A 22,193-nucleotide genomic window follows, 5' to 3' on the forward strand; every position below is an offset into this window, starting at 1 on the left:
AAGCGAGCACAGTGCCTGTAAGCCCAACATCATTTTGTAGCCTGTGCAGTAAAATAGAATGGCCGATGGTGTCAAATGCTGCACTTAAGGTCAACAACATAATTACAGTGGAGTTTCCTTCATCAGAGGATATCAGAATGTCGTTTACAACACGCATTAGTGCCATTTATGTACTATGACCAGTGCCGAAACCAGACTGGAATTTCTTAAATAAATTGTAATGCGTATGGTGTGACTGAAGCTGACTGGTGACTGCTTTTTCTAGTATTATAGAGAGAAACTGTAAATTTGAAATAGGCCTATAATTATTTAGTATGTGTGGGTCTAGGTCTGACTTTTTAAGCAATGGTTTAATGACTGACACTTAGTGCTTCAGGTACTGTGCCATGCAATAATGAACTATTGATAATGTTTAGAATAGGCGCTGCAAGAACATCCATTGCACTTTTTACTAGTTTTGTTGGCACTGGGCTTCATTTTAGAAATTAAAGTTAAGACTTCCTGCTCAGTTACAGGATTAAAATTATTAAAGTGCTGAATGCTATGTGAGACAGGGTCTGCTAAGCTAGTATTTGGTTTGTACTGTGATGCAGAGATCTGGGATCTTATATTTTTAATTTTCTCATTGAAGAAGTTCATAAGTTCTCTACTGCTAATATCTGTTGGTATTTTGCACTGTTGATCTGAATTTCCATTTGTTAATTTAGCCACTGTTCTAAACAGTACCCAAGGATTTTTATTATTGCTATTTATTATTGTAGAATAGTATTCTGAGCGAGCTTTAAAGAGGTCTTTTTTATATTTATTAACACTCTGTCCATGCAATTTGAAAGACATGTAGCTTTGTTGTTCTCCATCTGCGCTCCAGTTTTCAACACTCTAATTTAAGAGCTCGAGTGTTTTCATTAAACCCGGGAGATAACCAGGGATAATACTTGTGCTATACTCAAGATACAAAGTTGTAAATTAAGAAAACCATATAGCAAGAATGATACAAACCCCAGTTTTTCTGGGGGCATGCCTTATACTTGCCCATGTCCACAAAGCTAAAATTAACTTTTCTTTCCTTTTTATCACTTCTTTGTTGCTCCTGTCAGGTAGCCTCCAATGATTTACTTTTGCTTTTTACTCAGTTGGCCTCTTGCTTATAATTTTGTTTTATTTATTTTTATGTGTTAAAAAAAAAACTGATAATTTTCTTAAACAGTTTATAGAACAATAGCTTTAGCTTTTGATTGATGATCCTAATGTCGTCATCTTCTTCTCTTCTTTTATCTTTTCACACTAAGTGCTTAAAATGTACAGTTTCATTAATTTTGAGTAACTAGAAATAAGGATAACAAATTTTCTGTGGTCCCAATGCGTCAGCTAAATTTGGCATTTAAAGCAATTTGAATGGATAGGTAATGTAATATCCATAAAAATTGACCACCAATAATAGGTGCCAACTAAATTGCTTTGCTACAGTATTTTTATTATGAAGTGATTAATATGAAGCAGATTTCATGTAGCATTTGTAATGTTTTATTTTACAGTCCTTTCAAAAGTACAAAATTAAATGTAGAAATGTGTAGCTTTAATAGGTGCATTTCATTTTTGGCAGAATATGAAGAAGAGCTTGGAAGAGAATTTGAATTTGAAAAGGGATTCTTCATATGGGGATTTAAAAAGGTAATTCATATCTCATTGAATAAAAATGTATTATAGTTCTACAATAAAGTAGCAAAGTTTTTATTTTATACAGTACCTATATAAAATATTTGCAAACTCCTCTCCACCGGAATTTTTCACATTTTATTGTTTTACAATCGATTTTATTACAATAGACGTTTTTGGCACTGAATATTAGAAAAAGACATGTTAATAAAGTAAAAGCAAATCTCTACAAATTGATCCAAAATTACTACCCACTTTACTGTGACATAACTAAGTAATCACTGGTGCAGCCAACTGGTTTTAGACACTGTATAATTAATTAAATGGAGATCACCTATGTGCAGTATAGTCTTATGTACTATGAATGCACCTGTTTGTGTAAGGTCCATCTGTTGGTGAGTCAGTTTTCTGGAAAAAAACTAGAGCAAGTAGACAAAAGAGCACTGCAGACAACGCAGTGATGAGGTTTTTGAATAGCATCAGTCAGGGGATGCATACAAGAACATTCACAAGTCACTGAATATTGTTGGGAGTACAGTTACTGTAAATCCATTTAAAAAAAATGTAAAGAATATGCCACAGCTTTACATCTGCCTAGAGTGGGGCATCCTCAAACTGTGGGACACCAGGGAGAGAAATTACCAAGAAAACTATGCCATCTCCTTTGGAGTTATAAATTTCCATGGCTAAAATGGAAGAGAGTGTGCATATGACATGCTTTACCAGTTGCAGTTTTATGGGAAAGTGCCAAAGACAAGTTCAGTGGTGAAAAAAATCTCATATAACATCTCAGCTGGAAAGCATGTGAGGTACTCTGAAATCAAAAGGAAGAAGGTTCTATAGATAATAGAGATCAAAATTGAATTGCAAAGGTAGACCAAGGTCAAGTTTGTTGATATGTACAAAAAAAGTACAAAAAAAGTGTATATAATGTACAAAAAAAGTGTATATAATGCATGCAACATATAATACTGTGTTTGTGCTTATGATGAACTGTTCTGCAATCTTGTGATTTGTGGGTAGAAACTGTCCCTGAATCTGCTGGTGTGAGTGCCAACAGATCTGTACTGTTTTCCAGAAGAAAGGTGTGAGAAAAAGCAGCTATGCAGGATCGATGAGGTCTTTAATACTACTGTTAGGTTTTCTAAGGCAGTGAGTGGTGTATATGTCCTGAACAGAAGGCAGCCAGGTAAAATGAATATTTTGTAGAGGGTAAATGAATGCAGCTAAATACAGAGAAATCCTCAAAGAAAACCAGATATAGTATGCATGAGAACAGCGACTTGATAGCTCATTTTTTTTTTTCAGTGGTATGGAGAGTATAAATGTTTAGTTTTGGGACTTCATGGCCTGTATTTAAAAGTAAAATGAAAACTGGCCCATCTATAGGATGTTCAGATTTGCTGTGATGAACTGTATATGAACTTGAACATTTTTCTACGACGATTCACATAGAGGAATGACTGTGAGACTCTGCTTTATATTTTGAATTGTAATTTTGTGTGTTTTGGTTGAGTGTATATGTGTTTTCTTTTTTCAGTTTTATTTGTGTATAACTTACATTGTAATCCTAGGTTAATGTGGCTAGTAAGTTTATAACTGAAAAAACAGGTGAAATTGATCTGTCTCTAGGGAAATTGGTGCAGTATAGATAAATACTCTTGACAAGTTGAGGTGTTTTGCAATTACTTTCAAGATTAAAACATTTCAGCAATTTTGACCAGTTAGTTACCACAGAGTAACATCATAGATGGGGATATTGGCAGAAAGAATATACTGCCTGAAGGTGAGAGAGACACATTTCAATTGGAGAATCTACAGCCAGCTAGATACGAGAGTCACTGTTCATTCATCAGCCTGCCTTCTGAATGAAGAAAAGCATAATCCATTTTTAAGTGCATATATGTGTGTGGGTCGTTCTGTCCGTGTGTGTGTGTGTTGAACTTGGAGTGCTCAAGAATAGGCCAGTCTATAATAAAAATAGTAAACTCTACTCTCCCCATGATAGTACACCAAGACAATGACTGCAAATATAAAGCTGAAGCTACACAGCAGTGACTTAAAAACATCAGTGTTAATGTTCTAGGGCAGCCAAATCAGAGTTCAGACCTCAATCCATTCGAGAGTTTGTGCCTGAACTTGAGAATGGCTGTTAACTCATGGTCCCTAAGCAACTTGACAGCGCTTGAGCCGTTTTCCAGAGAAGAATTGAGGGGACAGAGACTGTAATGTCCTTGTGTGTAAAGCTAATAGAAATCTACTCACACAGCCTCAAGGCTATGATTGCTGAGACAGTTACCTCTACTAAATACTAAATTGAAGGGGGTGAATAATAGGCAGTCACTTATTCTGAGTTTAATAATTGTAATAAGATTGGATTAGTTTGTTGAATTTTTTATTTGCTTCGACATTTAAGAGTGTTTTTTTATGAGCAGCAGTCTCAAAAACCTTATTAAACATACTGTGATTCAATGTTATATACAGTGTTTTCCTAGATTTAAGTTTTTTGTATTTTTTTGTTTTTATTTAGATTTTTTTTTTTTTTTTTTTTTTTTACAATTTTCTGATTTTAATTTTTCTTTTTTGTTTGTTTTTCAGCAGTTAACTTTTAGTTTTTTGTCACACCAAAAATACTCACAGGGACACAGTCTTGCAAGTGTAAAACACTGTTTTCTTTATAATTGGTAAATTGTATATAATTAATCCATCCATCCATTATCCAACCCGCTATATCCTAACTGCAGGGTCACGGGGGTCTGCTGGAGCCAATCCCAGCCAACACAGGGCGCAAGGCAGGAAACAAACCCTGGGCAGGGTTCCAGCCCACCGCAGGACACACACACCAAGCACACACTAGGGAAACAATTTAGAATCGCCAGTGCACCTAACCTGCATGTCTTTGGACTGTGGGAGGAAACCCACGCAGACACGAGGAGAACATGCAAACTCCATGCAGGGAGGACCCGGGATGTGAACCTGGGTCTCCTAACTGCGAGGCAGCATCGCTACCCACTGCACCCGTATATAATTAATATTGCACCTAAAATACAATTTTACTATCTGTGGCAGAACTCAATTTTCTCATAATAATGTGACAGTACAGTTTTAAGTATAATCTAAAAAATGAAAGAATCAAATAACAAGTATGCTCTGATATCATTTGTCATTTTAACCTGCAACAAGTTTAAGTACCTGGTTATTTAATTTCAAAAAGACTTTTTTTTATTTTTGAGATTCCCTTTGTGAACAATCAGATTACTGCACACACATACTGTTATTTTATATTTTGTGGCACCCGGACGGGGCTCATGCCTGGCCGGGACGCCCAGGAAGACAGGAGGAGGGCTCATTCCTCTTCCAGACCGCGAGGGGGCGTCCGCCCTGGTTGTATTGGGGGCCACAGGTGCAGAGCTTGGAAGCTCTACCCTGTAGGGGCCTGTGGCCACCGCCAGGGGGCGCCCCGATGCCTTGGGGACCCTGGACCCCAGCGCTTTTGCCACACCCGGAAGTGCTGGGGGGAAGAAAAGAGGGAACACCCGGAGTGCTTCCGGGTACACAGCCGGCACGTCCGCCACACTGGGGAGTGCCGGTGGAAGATTGCCGGGAGCACCTGGAGCACATCCGGGTGTGTATAAAAGGGGCCGCCTCCCTCCAGTCATTGACAAGAGTCGGGAGGAAGTGAGATGATGTCGGGAGGAAGGCAAGGAGGCGGCCTGAAGAAGGCATTGTTGTGTGGCCAGGACTTTGGGGTTTGTGGGCACTTGGAATATGTAAATAGTATGTATAATAAATGTGTGTTGGGTGACATGAGCGTGTCTGCCTGTCTGTGTCCGAGCCATTCTCCACAATTTATTTTTGATATATCCTGATGTGAATTATGTCATTTCTCATTTTGAAACTTTGAAAATGTATTTTTTTTCAGAGAATTTTTACTTTGCTTATTTTTGTAATACTATTGAAGTCGTGCTTGAACTGTGTTAATAATAATAATAATAATAGCAGAAATAAAGATGAGTTTTTCCATGTATAAAATGCATTTCTACAAGCATACCATTTACATTAAATACTGAACATCTGTTATAGCAGCATCTCAGATCATTCACTTAATGAGCAACATGAGCCTAAACTCGGAGGATGTAATTTAACAACACATGTAGAATAAATAGATTTTTGGCAATATAGAGCACTTTATAATACAGTTTGAAATATTCAGCTATTAAACAGTATCTAAAGTTACACACACTCGGTCCATGTACACGTGGTGAGAAAATGCAAATTCCACACAGACACTGACCAGGTTAGCAGTTAACCTGAGATCATGATGCTTTGTGATAATAATTACAACTAGCCGAAGCCCGCCGGCGGTGTAAGAATAGGAAAGGAAAACGGTGAGAAAGGAATTCAGAAATCAAGAAGAAATAAATACTTCTTGAAAGATGCAGTTGTGAATAGGTGTTTTGGTGGAGACAATAGATAATGAGTCAAAAGATCTACTTGTACTACAATATCAGGTCTGTGCTCTGGTCTTTAGGTATCCGACAGTGCATGTAGAATTTCCGGCCAAGCAGGATTACATGTGAAAGTGATAAATAAATCAGGCTTTATGAATTTACTTACTATGGCCATGGCATCCTGATAGTTTTGTTGCATGTATCTTGGACTTCCTGGAAATGTGGACGGTAATATGATCATTTTGCCTACACGTACGTTGTTATTTTCAGCGTTTGCTTGCAGTGCGTCTGATAGTCCTTTGTATTGTTCCACGCGCAGATCTTGTTGATCTAATCTGAGATAGTTGACGGGCGCCCTCTGTTTTAACATACGCATCTACGACGTACTGTTGGAATAGTTTGCCGCTGGAGTGCAAAATACGTAAATGTATTCCTCATTGCTAATCTGTATGCGTAAAATTGGCATTGAGTAAGCCTTATTCATTTGGCAGTTCTTTTATCGGGAACATGTTGTAAATCTTTGTGCCAGCCAAAGTCTCCGTAAGGGAATAAAAGTGGGTAAACCATTGGATCGCAATTCATATTGAGTGTGGAAATCTGCTTACAGGAGTTGCCTATGGGATAGATGCAAATGTCCCTTTCGGCAGGCGGTTTGCCACCTTTTCCGACGAAAATCGCTGCAACATCGGTGTGACATGTCGGGGCATTGTATCGTCGTAAATCCTGCCTAGGGCTTTCCTTGAAAACCATTCCTTCAGATGCTGTTGGTTTGGACTGAGCGATTTAATGCATGTGTTTATATGATTTAGCGAAGGGGTTGATGGTTCTGAGCATGGAATCTAGCTGGAGAAGTAAATTTTCGCTGCACGCAGAGTTTGCTTTATTTTGTAAGCGTACTGTAGTAGTTTGCGCTGTGTCAAAAACATACAACTGTCCATATCCTGGAGAGGTAGAAGTGTTAGCATATAGTGGAGAGATTTGATGATAAATTTGCCCGTGTATTTTAAAACATTATGGTCCGTGGCCAGGAGGTTGAGTTATCTGTGCACCCATAGAAGCAAACGCTAGAGAAGAGTTGTATTCTCGAATGTGTAACAATGAACAGGATAAGAGCGGATTTTGTTTTCAGTTTTACAGCCAAAAGCTGGGCAACTTCAACCATTTAATGCTAGTTTATATGCTGTTCAGTTCACAATCTCAGCCTGACCTTCTTTGTGCTGCAAAGGAAGTAGACCAGCTGGAGTAACCTCATTGGTGATGCAAATTCCTCAAGGAATACTGCTGCATTTTAAATATATTAAGATTACTGCAGTCCATTCATTTGCTATCGATGAAGCTCTGTGACACTGCACAACCCATGTTAAAACATCATTACTAATCTGATTAAAGCTTAATGTATAAGTATAATGCTCAGTTGATAACATTGACTACATCATTTGCATCTGCTTATTCTGCAACTGCAAAGGTACTATCAACAAAATAGTAATATCTGTTCAAAGTAAGGTTAAATTGCTACAACCCCTACCTTGTTTACCACAAAAATATAAGATGTTTTCCAGACTAAATAATGGCTGACTTTGAAGTGTTGGGGGTGGCTATTCAATCTTGACAAATCCTCCAAAAACTATTTAGCTGTACTTTCCAAAGTGAAGTGTGGCTTGTTTTAATTAAAGTGACTTTTCATTAAAGTTTAGTGAAAGTTGTCCGCTGTTCACAGTCAACGGGCCCTATGTGGCTGACAGTCAATTGTGGGCAGTGAAACCTACAGAATAAGTCATTGACAGGTGATGAGGCTTTGGTATTCACTCTCATTTCTAGAAGAGAAAGCTGACTGATGGATGAAGTGACCAATGAACTTTACAGCCAGCAGTGAGCGGTACTTACACATGTGAAGGAATCCATGCCCAATCCTAACTAGATTTACGATTGCACAGTTCTAAATAATGAATGATAAAAATATTGCCAACTGCATGCTTGCATGTACATTATGCAAAAGACTAGTGTTGTGATACACTAAAATTGCAAAAACTAGTTTTCATTTTTATTTTCTTGTTTTTGTTTAATTCTAGTTTTCAGACATTTTGTCATTTTTATTTTAGTTTTAGTTAACAAGGTTATTCATTAACAACATTTTTTGTTTTAGTTTAGGAGTAACACTGGTTATAAAACAGTAAAACATGAAGTCCAAGGGGGTGAGAGAGTTTAAATATGGTAAACAAATATGGTAAAATAGTTGATATTCTTTTCGATATTTTTAGCCTTCTTTCAGCCACTCCCAGAAGGTTAAAAATGACAAATTTCAAACATAAGCATGTGGGATATTATTTTAGACTACTTCAAGATCAGTGATTACAAATATGATATTATTTTTGATTCTTGGTCCTTTACTAAGGACCTAGCTATAGATTGCGGAAAATTAAATATTTCTAATACATTAAATATTTAAACTCAAGCACAGGTTTTAATATTGCAAATATCTGACGCAACTGCTCTTGTTGTTTATGTACTTCTCTCATGAAGTAAATCAAGTATTTCTTATTAACACTCCAAATTAGGGTGACTTATGCTAATTGAGGTTGTTCATTATTTTAAAACAAAGACACAGGAAATTCTCCATAAATGCATGTTTAAAATTATATATATATATATATATATATATATATATATATATATATATATATATAATAATTCTCTAAGCCGCCGCCAGAACGGGCAAGACACCCATGAAAGCACGCAGGAAGGAGCCACGCCCACACCCATGAAAGCATGCAGGAAGGAGCCACGCCCACCAACTCTAAGACTGTTGGATACGATGAAAACTCGCAGAGCCACGCCCACCAACTCGGACGCGACGCCTCGGAGAACACACCGTCATTTCTGTTTGTCTGTGCTACAGTCCACATGCTGCTTTGAGCCACGTTGACTTTTTGGTTACGACACACGGCCACGTGCAACATCGCAAACTGTTTTACACGCTACGTACAGCAATTTGCATCCGCGACAAACATGCATCTTCTTAGATGGTCCTGCAGGAACACGGAAAATGTTTCCCCGCCCTCCAACACTCCTTATTCCCCGGCCCGCGTCCACCCTCGCTCTCTAGGCATTCCCACTGCCTGCTCATGTGCCCGGACGCAACAACTCACCGACCACCCCATAAGTCGCTTTCGTCTGTGCTAGGAGTCCACATGCACCTCTGAACCACGTTGACTTTTCATTATTCTTTTCGGTTATGACGCACGCACCACCATCGCAAACTGTTTTACATGCCATGGTCTTAGAGTTGGTGGGCGGGTCTCCGTGAGTTGCTCTTGCGAGCGGGCACATGACCAGGTGGTGTGTATGCTTTGAGAACGAGGGTGGACGCGGCAGGACCATGTAAGAAGAGGCATGTTTGTCTCGGATGTGAATTGCTGAATGCAGCGTCTAAAACAGTATGCGAGGGGTATCCCATGGGATCCTTAAAACAATCCTTTAAAACTGAGGTTAAAACACAATGAAGGAAGCAGTCTTTAAAAACCAATAAGCCCTGTGCCTCTGTTTCATTAGCATCTCACCTGCTTCACCGATGCAGGCCCTGCAACAGTCGAGACTTTCTATCAGCAGCTGACCTTCTCTGTGCCTGACTCCACTATAGGCTGCAACAAAATTATGAAAGTATGAGCGCATTTGTTTCACACAAGCTGTGTGTGTGGGTGGGTTGGTGGTAGTTAGTTAATTAGTTACTCGAAGGATTTTAAGATTTAATATGCACAAGCGGTAACGCTGCAAAAGCAGCCCAAACCAGAAAACACGGCTGGCAAAAAGTGGCCAACAAATTAAACGCGTGTCCATTGTACTTACTGAAAGCAGCGTTACGGATTTTGCAAATGTTCATTTTTCCCTCTGCTTAAAAAACATTTAAAAAGCTGCGTGATTATGCGGCGTATACTACGCCGCGGGTTGGTATGCAGCGTGTAAAACAGTTTGTTTTTCGCGGATAATTTGTCTCTTACTATTACACGAAGACAATTTCCTGTTAATACTTCGTTACATTGATATAGCGGTGTTCTCAGTATTCAAAGCGCCATCCACACAGGGAGGAACTGGGAAGCGAAAGCATAATCTTCCACAGTCTTCTTACTGCAAAGCAGCAGCACTACTACAGTGCCACAAGGCAGTTAAAGAATACACCGGGCTCGATTTTGTTTTCACTTCTGTTTACAGAGATCGGGTCGCAGATAGCATTGTTGCAATGTTACTTTTCTTGTTGGCTTATTACATTATGGATGTTTCACATGTTCATTTTTTCCCCTGTGCTTAAAAGACATTAAAAAAGTGTTTCTCAACTGTGACTCCGGAACATCTCAGTACGCAAGCTATATTAAGCGTCAACAACGAAGACTCGCTACACCTTAATCTACAAGTACTGACACTTATCCCTACCGACGAAGTAACTTTCACCAGCGTGGCCTTCTTCGTCACAGACGATCCTCTTTCAGTCACGTACAGTTATATGTTGTTCTCTCCAGAGGTCTATCTTTTCATTCACTCACAGTGGTATCCACAAACCCACCCCATTTGAACAACTGTGTCATTCAGGAAGTGTTCACCCATCAATACATAATTATGCGGCATATGCTACGCCGCGGGTTGGCTAGTTATTAATATTATGCTTAATTTTTAGGCAGAATTGTTCAATATGAGAGCATCTTTCCTCTTTACTCTTGATTAATACCAGTGTTTGTTCGGCACGTCTAACATAAAATTATGTAATTATTCTTTTATAACTGGCACCTGGTCTGTGTTGGGTTATAGCCTTTTTCCTTAAACTACAATTACTTTATCTATGTGTTTTATGCTTCCAAAATGCAGATATGAAAGTATATGTTTATGCTCGTTATGTTTCTTTTATACAGATTTATAAATACTCTAAAGCAGGGGTGTCAAACTCAATTTTATTGAGGGCCAAAAATAACAATATATAAACCCAGTGCAGGCTGAAATTAGAGTCAGAGGTCACGGTTCAATGCATAGACTTTTATTAGTGCCCTATTATTTTACCAAGAAATAAAACTAATTTTAACAGCCTCAAAAAAGGACATTGTGAAATAATAATGTTACTTTAGATTTCACGTGCAATGCGTGATTCACTGTACTGTACTGTACTGCAGTGGATCTCAAACTCAGTCCTGGGGACCCCTTGTGGCTGCAGTTTGTTTGTTCTAAACAAGGTCAGTTCTTTAACTGGACTCCTACCCTAATAAGGCAAGCTCTGATTTCCCTGTTCTTAAGGTTTTGGGTCAATGTAGAAGTAATTATACTAAGCATTTATGTGTGCTACATGGAGATTATTTCATTTTTTTTTTTTTTTTTTTTTTTTTTTAACTTTTACATTTTTTTTTCTCTCTTTTTTTTAATGGGGCTGACACTGAAGTAGCTACAGCCATTCAGCATTAAGTGTTCTGTAACTGGTGAGAACAAAAACATGCAGTCATTTGGAGTTTCCAGGACTGAATTTGAAAACTATTTCTATAGTAAAGAAATTTACCCTAATTTCATATTGGATTGGCTGTAATTCCACTCATGAAACCATTAAAACCGAGTCAAAATCACAGACCAGTGTACAGTTCCTGTAAAATGAATGAAGTAAATACCTTAAGTTCTATTGTCATTACAGTATTACTATTAGATTGATTATATGATTTATATTAATTAATTACCAGTCTTTGGCTAAGCTGTATTAGTAGGCATTGCTTTTAATTAAATATAAAATATCGATAAATAATTTATAATAATGTTTTTTGATTTATAGATACATTTTTTAAATTTAGCAAAGTGTTTCGTTTTGGAATTATTTACTTCTGGATTTTAATATGAGAATAAAATCAGGTTGATCGGAACTTTAAGATAATATATGGATTCTACTTTTTTGTATTACAGTATATACATTTTTTATAGAAATGCTGTGTTTTAAGTCAAATCATTCTTAGTCTGTGGAAATACAATTACAGTGGAACCTCGGTTTGCGAGTAACTTGGTTTACGAGTGTTTTGCAAGATGAGCAAAAATTTTTAATAAATTTTCACTTGATAAACGAGCGAGGTCTTGCAGTACGAGCAGTTTGTCTGTTGAGCGTCATGTGATCACAATTGAGCTGATAGTTGTTCTCTCTCTCTCACTGCAGGATTGTGGGCAATCGTCTCCTATTCTCCGTCTGAGTCGGCGTGCCTCACTCATATAGTCAACATCCGTACGAGCGTATAGTGTTTACTACAGTATTAGCATTGTGATTGTGTGCGCGTGTATGTGTGCTCGCGCGCGCTTGTGTGCTGTGACATGCGAGTCCCCATCTTGCACCCTACAACACGAAGCTGAGTCTCAGTACTTTAGCAACACAGGCTTTATTCAGCTTGAAACAGCAACAGTGCGCTTATTTATACACAGACACAGCAGTCAGGCAGGGCCCTGCACATTTATAATGTTCCTTGTTCCTTGTATCATCCATTGACAGCAGGCGCTTATAGCATGTCCGCGATCTTTTCGGATTCGCTTTTACAGAGAATGGCTTCAGCGCTGGGAGACTGCGATTGCTTTGGGACGCTCTTCAGCGTGTCATCCCGTCGGGTGCAATCCCACAAGAGTTTAGAAACTCACTCACACCAGCCATAATTCTTTTCAAAGGTAAAGTGCAAGTTAATTTGTTTTATGTATTTTTACTTTATATTTTGAAATTAATCATTTTTATATGAATAGTTTTGGGTTGTGGATCAAATCATCTCAGTTTCCATTATTTCTTATGGGGAAATTCACTTTCATATACGAGTGCTTTGGACTACGAGCACGTTTCCGGAACGAATTATGCTCGCAAACCGAGGTTCCACTGTATTCATAAAATATTCTTACATATTGAAGCTCTTATTTGATATTGACAGCTGAAACACTGCATAAACATAAATATACATGCTTTTATTTGTTTTAAATAATTTTTTAACCATTAATTTAACTACAGTTTTTACTGTTTAGATATACCTTTAAAATATTTTTGCAGTTTTTTTTTACATTGTAATAATTAATTATTCCTAATTCCTAAGGTGTAATTTAAGATGATTTTTACTTATGTAGTACTTGTTTCTTACCAATACTATCAATACTTGTTCTGTATGATTATCATACCTAAATAACAAACACAGTGCAGGCACTTTTTATTTCTTTTGTATGGAACACACACTAGAATTACCTAAAGTGTTAAATGTTGAGGAGTTATAGTGGAAGGTAAATAGTTTTTGACTCCTTTACTGTAAGTGTACTGCACAGCCATTTGTAAGATGCCATTGATATCTGTAATTGTCTGTCTTGTTTTTTTATCATTTCTACTACAAGTAACAGGCACAGCTTTTATTTTTGGATGTATTTTTTAACTGATGTCCATAGTTGAAAAACTGAATGAACACCCATTTTCTGTATGTGCTGTTACCTTACTTTGTGTTTTGTTTTTCATTATATGATGCATATTGATGTTTCATGTCACACTTTCTATGAAATGAGTTAAGAACTTTTCTAAACAACAGTGTACGGCACAGCAAACAGCCAAGTCCACTGGCAGAACAGTAAATGTATTCCTGAGTCGTCCCAGATTGACAAAAAAATTCCAGTCAGAAATAACTTTAGTATTGTTAATGCATCTGACATGAGCAAAACAAGGACCTGCAAGTCTTAGTCTGACATCTTTTTCAAAATCACCGACAGTATAGACCTGTTGGTACCACAGAAGGGTGGCCAGCCCTGACACCTGTGTAGTTTTAAAAAGTGAGAAGTGTGGCAGATTTCTATCTGTCAATCTGTTTTCATGAGGCTGTGACATCTTTGTCATCATGTTAAAGCACTTGCATTCTTTGTGGCAATATGGAGTGTTACCTTATTTTCACATTTTTTTCTGTTGGGTCATTAGCAATTTCTATTATAACAGTTGAGTAGCTGTGATGCACTAATAAACGCAAATGGGCACAAAAGATACATTGTAATGTAATTCTGCTAAATTATATACAGTTATGATTGATATATGAAACAAACATTAATGGGGGTCTCCTAAGAAAACTAACCCGTCATTGTGAGCCATACATAACATGTTTTGAATATGAATGATGCGGGCTGCATTACAAAGGTTCACGGGCCGGATTCAGGCCACAGACCTTGTCTGACACTCCTGCACTAAAGGTTCATGTATGGTCAAATTGATTCTCGGATGAGATGACAACTAGCACATATTTTGAATTTCTGTTCTTCTGACCACTGGACCTGTACTCTCTAGTAGTAGTATTTACATAAATATTACAGGGCATATGAATGATGAATATTTTTTCCTGTTTATTTAAGGATGGATAGCTGCTAAAAAATAAATATTTTTTTTCTTCTATGTGTACTCTAGTCCCCACCACATCTTAAAATCATGCTTGTTAGGTTAATTTGGTGTCTGCAGATTTACCCAGTCTGAAAGGCTGTGTGTGTGCCATGTGATATTTACACAAACTCAACTGTATACCACCTTTAACCCAGTTTATATAGAAAAACTGTATGAAAGAAACTTATGAAAGAAACTTTCATAAAGTTTGGTTAATTCTTGTTGAATGTATTTTATTTTTTTCAAATTCAGATAATAGGGTACATCCATAAACCTTGCAAAATGGAGAGTATGAAAGATTTCTTCCAGTTAAGCATATTTAAGCAGTAAGGTTGCAGTGGCTGAGAAACATTTTCATTAGGTTAACCTTCAATGGAAAGGATTCCATCTGAATTTTAACATAGTACATTTATTGCAGTTTTTCAATTTACATGTCACCCTGACAGTACAACCTTTCAGTAGTCAATTCTGCTTGGTACAAATGAATAAAATGACTTTTTTATTTTTGGCATCTTATGAAGGCACTTTTATTTTGTTTTTGATATAAGGTTAAGAATGTAGATTTTAGTGACTTAATGTTAGATAAATATGGAAAAAGTGCCTAGATTTATTAGCCACTTTATTGTCAATACATTTTCATTAATCACTTTATATTAAGTATGAGGCCTTATAAATACTGCAGGTATGTGTTTTCATTAAAATCTAGGTAATACTGAGTATAAAGAACAGGTGGTTGGGAACATTTTACAAATCAGAGGTAGTTATATTCTGCTCAGTCATTAATTTAAAATTAATAAGGTGGTACACATAATAAGTAACTGTGTCCAGCTGGGGGCGCACACTCCCTGGAAATAGGTCCATTGAGATTGTAGCCTTTACTAAACCAATATTGTATCTTTTCCCTAGTGGTACGGCAGTGATTCTAAAAAGAAAAAGGAATCAGTAATGCTAAAGGAAGTTTATACTTAGTTTATGTTTAATATTGGCTTAACACTTCCAATAACATAATAGTCGAAGGAGAGTTATACTGGTGAAACCGTGATGTGGTCGGAGGTTCCTGCAATCAGCACTTGTCAAACTTCGAGAGAGGAGTGCGGGAAGGCATTTTGTCTTAGGCACAGGCAGGAACGATGTCTTCCATCCTTCCGTAGGTAATCTCTGAGGTTTCTTGCAGTTGTTCCAACTTTTATGCCTTCTCTTCAAGCATGCAACTTCCAAATGTGGGTACAATATTTTGCTGGTTACTGCTGAGATTGCTTGCATAGCAGCATCAGTTTGGGAAACCTTGAATTAGGTAATGGCTATATATTGATTATTATAAAACGGGGCACATCAGCACTTCAGCACTGTGTAACACTTGACTCATCCCATCTCCCTGTCAGATGGTTTGTGTGGCTTCAGCAAATATCCATTATTAATAAAATTATGCGTATGGAATAATCCTCACAATGGCACACTTAAGACCATTGGCTACAATAACATGTTGAAATCCAGTAATAATAATTCTAGATGCTTAATAAGAAAATCCTATGTTTTTTAACTTATTATTAAAGAAATAGATAGAAGAACTTCTACTGTGTTGGGTGACGTTATGCAGGACAATTTTGATTTTGTTTTTACCAGGTTAGCTGCTTCTTTCTGTAATGATTGCTCTTTAATTTGGAGTAATACTGAGGATGGCCAGTGTAGACGTCATTCTTACACTATTTAATGATTTCACTTCATGCTGACCAGTGAATAATTTCATAATTTAAAAATAGTCTGATTTTTATGTAGAAGCTAACCGAAAGATTTATTTGGTATTTTAAAGTCATATTTGGCAGTTGCATGTACAAGTAACATGATGATTAAATGCAATCAGCTGTTAAGTATTATTTTCTTTTGTTACAGGATCCAACTGATTTTGAATGGAGTTTTTGGATGGACTGGGGAAAAAGGCATTTGGCCTGGTATTTTCTTTGCCATGTGTTTATTTCACTTGTTACCAAAACTCTTATACCAAAGGTAAGCTATTGACAAACATGAGGCCATAATTAATGATCTATATACAGGACTGAATTTGACAACTACTGTATAGACAGAATCAAATTTTAACTTCTATGTAAGAGTGGCTTCAAAATAAAAATAAAGCGATTCTTTGATGGAACAACCCTGTAGTTTAAGAAAGCCACAATGAACTTTTGACAGATTTAAATTGCAGTGATGGGTTAAAAAAAAACTATTTGCGGAAGTTCTGGTAGCAAAATAGCTTGTCTGGCCTACTTGTACCTGGTTCTTACTTAAACAAATAAGAAACGCAAGTGCAGTAATGAAAATTAGTGCAACAGGTTGTTTTCTGCATTTAACTCTATTGTGTTTAAATAATCTCCTTTTCAGTGTACAGTTAACAGAAAATCATTTGAATACAGTGTTTAATCCAGTATTTATTCTAATGGGTCCAAGGGTCATAATTAAATGAAAGGCATTTCTAATATAATAATTAATGCATGTTTCTTTTAATATACTGTATGCAGTCACCCTTAAAACCATATCCTAAAAAATGAATATATAAACCATAGCAGAGAACTAAACAATTTAACATGTATTTCCTTTGCTCAGTGTTCTTTCGAAACAAACTCATGCTTGTTGAATGTCAGTCCAGTGTCATGATATCAAGCCACCTCAGTAATTTCAGTATGTTATGCTAATACCTGATACTAATTTTTGTTTCTGTCTTGAATTTTGGGAAAAAGTATAATAATACAGCTTAATTTGTAGAGGATTTAACTTTTTATATTTGTGTTTTATGTAAGCATTCAAATGGCTCATAGTACATCTTAAAATTCTAAAGAGTTAAGAAAGGTAAGAGTGAATATGATGGTTACTTAATTGATGTTTTCCTTTAGTTTAGGGTTGTTTTTCTGATGCTGTATGGTGTTTTCGTCTGCTTCTTTCTTCTGGGTGTTCGAGGTCTGGCTATGGTTCTCCTGCATATGATGATCTCCTTTTCTGTTGCCCTTTTGAGGAAACCACTTCTTTGCTGGCTTTGTTCACTGATGCTCCTTTATACATTGCATTTACCATTTTTTGAGGAGATACAGGTAGGAATAACATATTACACATATATTGATGAAATACTTGGAATATCTTAATATTTTTAAGGATTTGTTAATCTGACTCTATTAATGATTCTTTTGTTAAGTATATTCAGATAAGATTATAGACAAGTGAACATAATGAAAGGCAGGAACAGGGCTCCGCATCACCTTAAAAAACAGAGAAAAACAACGTGTAAAAGGAATAGACTCGACACACTTAAAAAGGTTTGGGGCAGCCACCCATATATTATTCCTGGATTTTTGTTGAATACAGAAATGTTCTCTATACCAAGTCCAGAACAGAACTGACGATGGTTTGTCACGATGGCGGTTTTAAGGGATAGGACAGGAAGTGATGTTCTTCATTAGTCAGAGTAGGTGCCGGAAGTGATGATCTTCTGGGCGCCGGAACCGGAAGTGACGTCATCTGTTTTAAATCAGACAGGTTTTCCCGCGGCTGGTCTGTAGAGATAACAGGAGAAGGTTTAGTGCACCCCGCCAACCCCTGGCCTGGCATGGAATTACCTTTGCTTGGTCCATACAACGTCTTCCTAGTCGCACGTGTGTGACAAATGCTTATGCATGCCTTACATCTGATGCTGTCTGGGTAGGGTTTGGTTGATTAGGCAGATTTGATGATCATTAATAAATAAATCAGCAATCTATATATCCAAATACAGGATTCTCTGTTAACAAGTTATGTTGCCTTTTTAAAATGCACAATAAAGAGATAGTTGTACAAAAATGGGCTGCACAGTCGAGCTGCATGAAAAAAGCCTTTACTGTGCCAGTGCCACAAGGCCTGCTTGCAATAGGTCAAAAAGTATTTAGACAAGCCTAAAAAACTTGTGGAACTAAGTCCTTTAGAGAGATGAGACCAAAACTGAACTTTATGGTCACAACCATAAACGCTATGTTTGGAGAGGACGCAACAAGGCCCATAATGAAAAGTACATTATCCCTACTGTAAAGCATGGAGGTGGATCTTGACTGCATTTCACCTGAAGTGGCTTGTGTGTTTTTCTTGAAATCTTCACAAATGATACTGGCAGTTGTGGCTGAAAGCTTGGTTGGTCTACTTTTTGCCTGTTAACAACACAACCCGTAACTTTTCCTCTTTTTTTTTATCAGAGTTTGAGGAGTAGTAGTAGGTCTTTATTGTCATTTCAACCATATACAGTGAAACGAAACATCGTTCCTCTAGGACCACGGTGCTACATAGAGCACAGGACTACAGAAAAAAACTATACATTGCTATATAAATGTAATGAGTTATTATTATTATTATTATTATTGTAATATAAAGTGAATTTGTGCAAGCATATGTAAACATTACAGGACAGTGCAAAGAGAGAGTGGTACACACTAAGACCGTGCAGTGCCGACCAGTACACATTTATGATATTTACATGTAGAAAAGATTAGCAGGTTATGCCAGAATATGACAATATCTTAATAGAAGGAACAGATGTAAACGTGACATAGGAAGTAGGAAGAAAGCAACAGTATGACAATAAATACAAAAACATGATATGGTTGAGTGGGAAGGTGTGTATATGTTACCAGTCTAGTCACTGAGTGTTTAGGAGTCTTAGGGCTTGAGGGAAGAAACTGTTACACATTCTGGAAGTGAAGGTCTGAATGCTTCGGTACCTTTTTCCAGATGGCAGGAGAGTGGATAGTTTATGTGAGTTGTGCGTCTGTGGCTGGTGCTGGTGGCTTTGTAGATGCAGTGTGTATTGTACATGTCTGTGATGGATGGAAGAGAGATTCCGATGATCTTCTCAGCTGTCCTTAATATACAGCAGAGTGTATCTAGATCTTATGAAGTCAACAACCATCTCCTTTGTGTTGTCTATGTTTGGAGACAGGTTGTTGGGTTTGCACCATCCCATTAACTTCTGCACCTCCTCTCGGTATGCTGACTCGTAATTTTTGCTGATGAGGCCCACCACAATTATGTCATCAGCAGACCTGATGATGTGGTTAGAGCTGTGCTTTGCTGCACAGTTGTGAGTCAGTAAAGTGAACTGCAGTAGACTAAGCACATAGCTTTGTGGAGACCAGTGCTAAGTACGGTGGTGTAGGAGATGCTGTTTCCAATCCTGACTGACTGAGGTCTCTGCTATTACAGAGGGATGTGTTCAGGCACAGAAGGTTAGCTTTCCAGTCAGGTGTGGAGGAATGAGTGTGTTGAATGCTGAACTAAAATCTATGAACAACACTTTCATCATCTTTGACCAGATGAAAGAGGGCCAAAGGGAGGGTGGTGGCAATGACATCGTCCATTGAATGGTTTCAGCAGTATGCAAACTTCCGAGGGTCCAGTGAGGGGGGCAGCAGTGTCATGATGTGCTTCATGACAAGCCTCTCGAAGCACTGATAGTTTTGAGTGCAACAGGACAATAAACATTGAGGCAGAACACTGAGGACGTCGTCAGCACAGTCTTGAAGCACGTTGGAACTGTGGCCTTGCTCAGAGAAATGTTCAAAATCAAAATCTTTATTGTCATTGTAGCAATGAGACATTGTACAACAAAATTTAGGTGCAATTTTCCAATGCAAAAACAAAATAAAAACAAAACACAATTACTCAAGTTAAACCTAAAATTATCCATTCATACATACGTCATATTGCACTTGTCCCATAGCCAATGTTGACTTAGGGCTGTACTGTAAACATGAATTAAGTGCACTTGGTCAGATTGACCACTTAGCAGCATTCAGCATGGTGATGGCTGAAGGATAGAAAATGTTTCTCAGTCTATTTGTCTTAGTCTTTATGGACCTGAAACGTCTGCCTAAAGGCAGGCGTTCAATCAATGCATGTCCTGGGCGTGATGGGTCCTGAAGAATTTTCTTGACGTTCCTGACACAACAGGAACTATGTAGTTCTTCTAGTGAGGGAAGAGGACAGTCGACTATCCGCTGGGTGACCTTAATGACCCTGTGGAGCTCTTTCCTCTGTGCTGCTGTGCAGCTGGAGAACCACGCACAGAGACAGTAGGCCAGAATGCTCTCTACTGTGCAGTGGTAAAAGGACACCAGCAGTTTCTCAGGGATGTTGTTCTTCCTGAGAACCCTCAGGAAATAGTCTCTTTTGGGCCTTCTTCACTACCTCAGCAGTGTGTGTTCCCCAGGTCAAGTCCTCCCTATTGGTGACTCCCAAGAAGCGGAAGTCTGAGATCCTCTCTACACAGTCCCTGTTGATGATGAGTGGCTGGATGTTGTCTGCCTTCTTCCTAAAGTCCACGATGAGCTCCTTGGTCTTGGCTATATTTAGGAGCAAGTTGTTATTCCTACACCACGTTGTCAGCCGCTCCACCTCATCCCTGTAGGCAAACTCATCCCCCCCAGAGATGAGCCCGACTACCGTGGTATTGTCAGTGAACTTAACAGTTGTGTTACTGTGGTGGGCAGGAATGCAATCGTGGGTGTAGAGGGTATAGAGCAGGGGGCTCAGCGCACAGCCCTGTGTGGAGCCAGTGCTGAGGCTGATGGGTGTGGAGAAGTAGGTGCCCACTCTAACCCTCTGAGTGTGATCACTCAGGAAGTCCTTGATCCAAAGGCAGGTGGAGTGTGGAAGTCCTATGTCTGACAGTTTGGTCACCAGTCTGTGGGGTAAGATGGTATTAAAGGCAGAGCTTAAGTCTATGAAGAGCAGCTGTGCGTAGCTCCCCTGCTGCTCCAGGTGGGACAGAACAACATGGAGAACAGTGGCCACAGCATCCTCCATAGACCTGTTTGCTCTGTAGGCAAACTTGTGTGGATCAAGCATGGGAGGAATGAATGACATGATGTAGTTCCTGATGAGCTTGTCGAAACCACAGGAGTCAGTGCAGCTGGCCTGTAGTCATTAAGACAGGTTATGGACTGTTTCTTGGCCAGAGGCACTATGATGCAGGATTTCAGGCAGGATGGCACAGTAAACTGAGGCAGAGACTGATTGAATATTCTGGTGAAGACCCCAACCAGTTGGTCTGCAGTCTTTCAGCACACGTCCTGAGATGCCGACAGGTCCAGCTGCCTTCCGTGGGTTGACAGCTCGCAGTGTGCGTCTCACCTCGTGCTCCCCCACTGTGAAGATGGGGCTGTTGTTGGTTTCTGGATGGGGTCTGGCTGTCTCTGGTGGATCCACTTCAAACCGGACAAAGTAGTGGTTCAGTTCCTCAGCCAGCGATAAATAACCTCCCACAGCTCAGGGACTGGTCCTGTAGTTGGTCATATGCTGGACACCCATCCACACTTGCCTGCCATTCTTGCTTTCCAGGTGTTTCTCGACCTTCCTTTTATAATCTAACTTGGCCTCTTGGATACTTCTGTTTAGGCTTGCACAGGCTATGCTGTAGAGGACCTTGTCACCAGACTTGAAGGAAGTGTTCCTCTCTTTCAGCAGCCTCCGGACTTCAAATGTTGAAGATGTCAGTAAAAATATCCGCCAACTGGTTTGCACATTCTCTCAGCAACCTGCCAGGGATATTGTCTAGTCCAGCAGCCTTCCGTGGGTTCATTCTGCAGACAGTTTTCCTCATGTCGACTGTGGTCAGATGCAGCACTTGATCGTTTGGAGGAAAGGTGGTCATCCTCGCCACCACATTGTTTTATGCCTCAAATCATGCATAGAAGTCG

At 38.6% G+C, this 22,193-nt stretch overlaps 1 protein-coding gene across 4 annotated transcripts in view; it reads left to right on the forward strand.

The window, feature by feature from the left end:
• hhat (hedgehog acyltransferase) overlaps positions 1-22,193 on the forward strand; it is a 322,107-nt gene that overhangs the window by 60,673 nt on the left and 239,241 nt on the right. For 3 of the 4 annotated variants that reach the window (XM_051919634.1, XM_051919631.1, XM_051919632.1), the window contains exons 3-5: positions 1,604-1,671; positions 16,378-16,491; positions 17,373-17,567. In XM_051919634.1, the coding sequence (XP_051775594.1) occupies positions 1,604-1,671; positions 16,378-16,491; positions 17,373-17,567 (377 nt within the window). The remainder of the gene's footprint in view (positions 1-1,603; positions 1,672-16,377; positions 16,492-17,372; positions 17,568-22,193) is intronic. The other variant, XM_051919633.1, reaches the window with a different exon arrangement.

This window comes from Erpetoichthys calabaricus, chromosome 15 (genome assembly GCF_900747795.2).
Source record: "Erpetoichthys calabaricus chromosome 15, fErpCal1.3, whole genome shotgun sequence".
Lineage (NCBI taxonomy): Eukaryota > Metazoa > Chordata > Cladistia > Polypteriformes > Polypteridae > Erpetoichthys > Erpetoichthys calabaricus.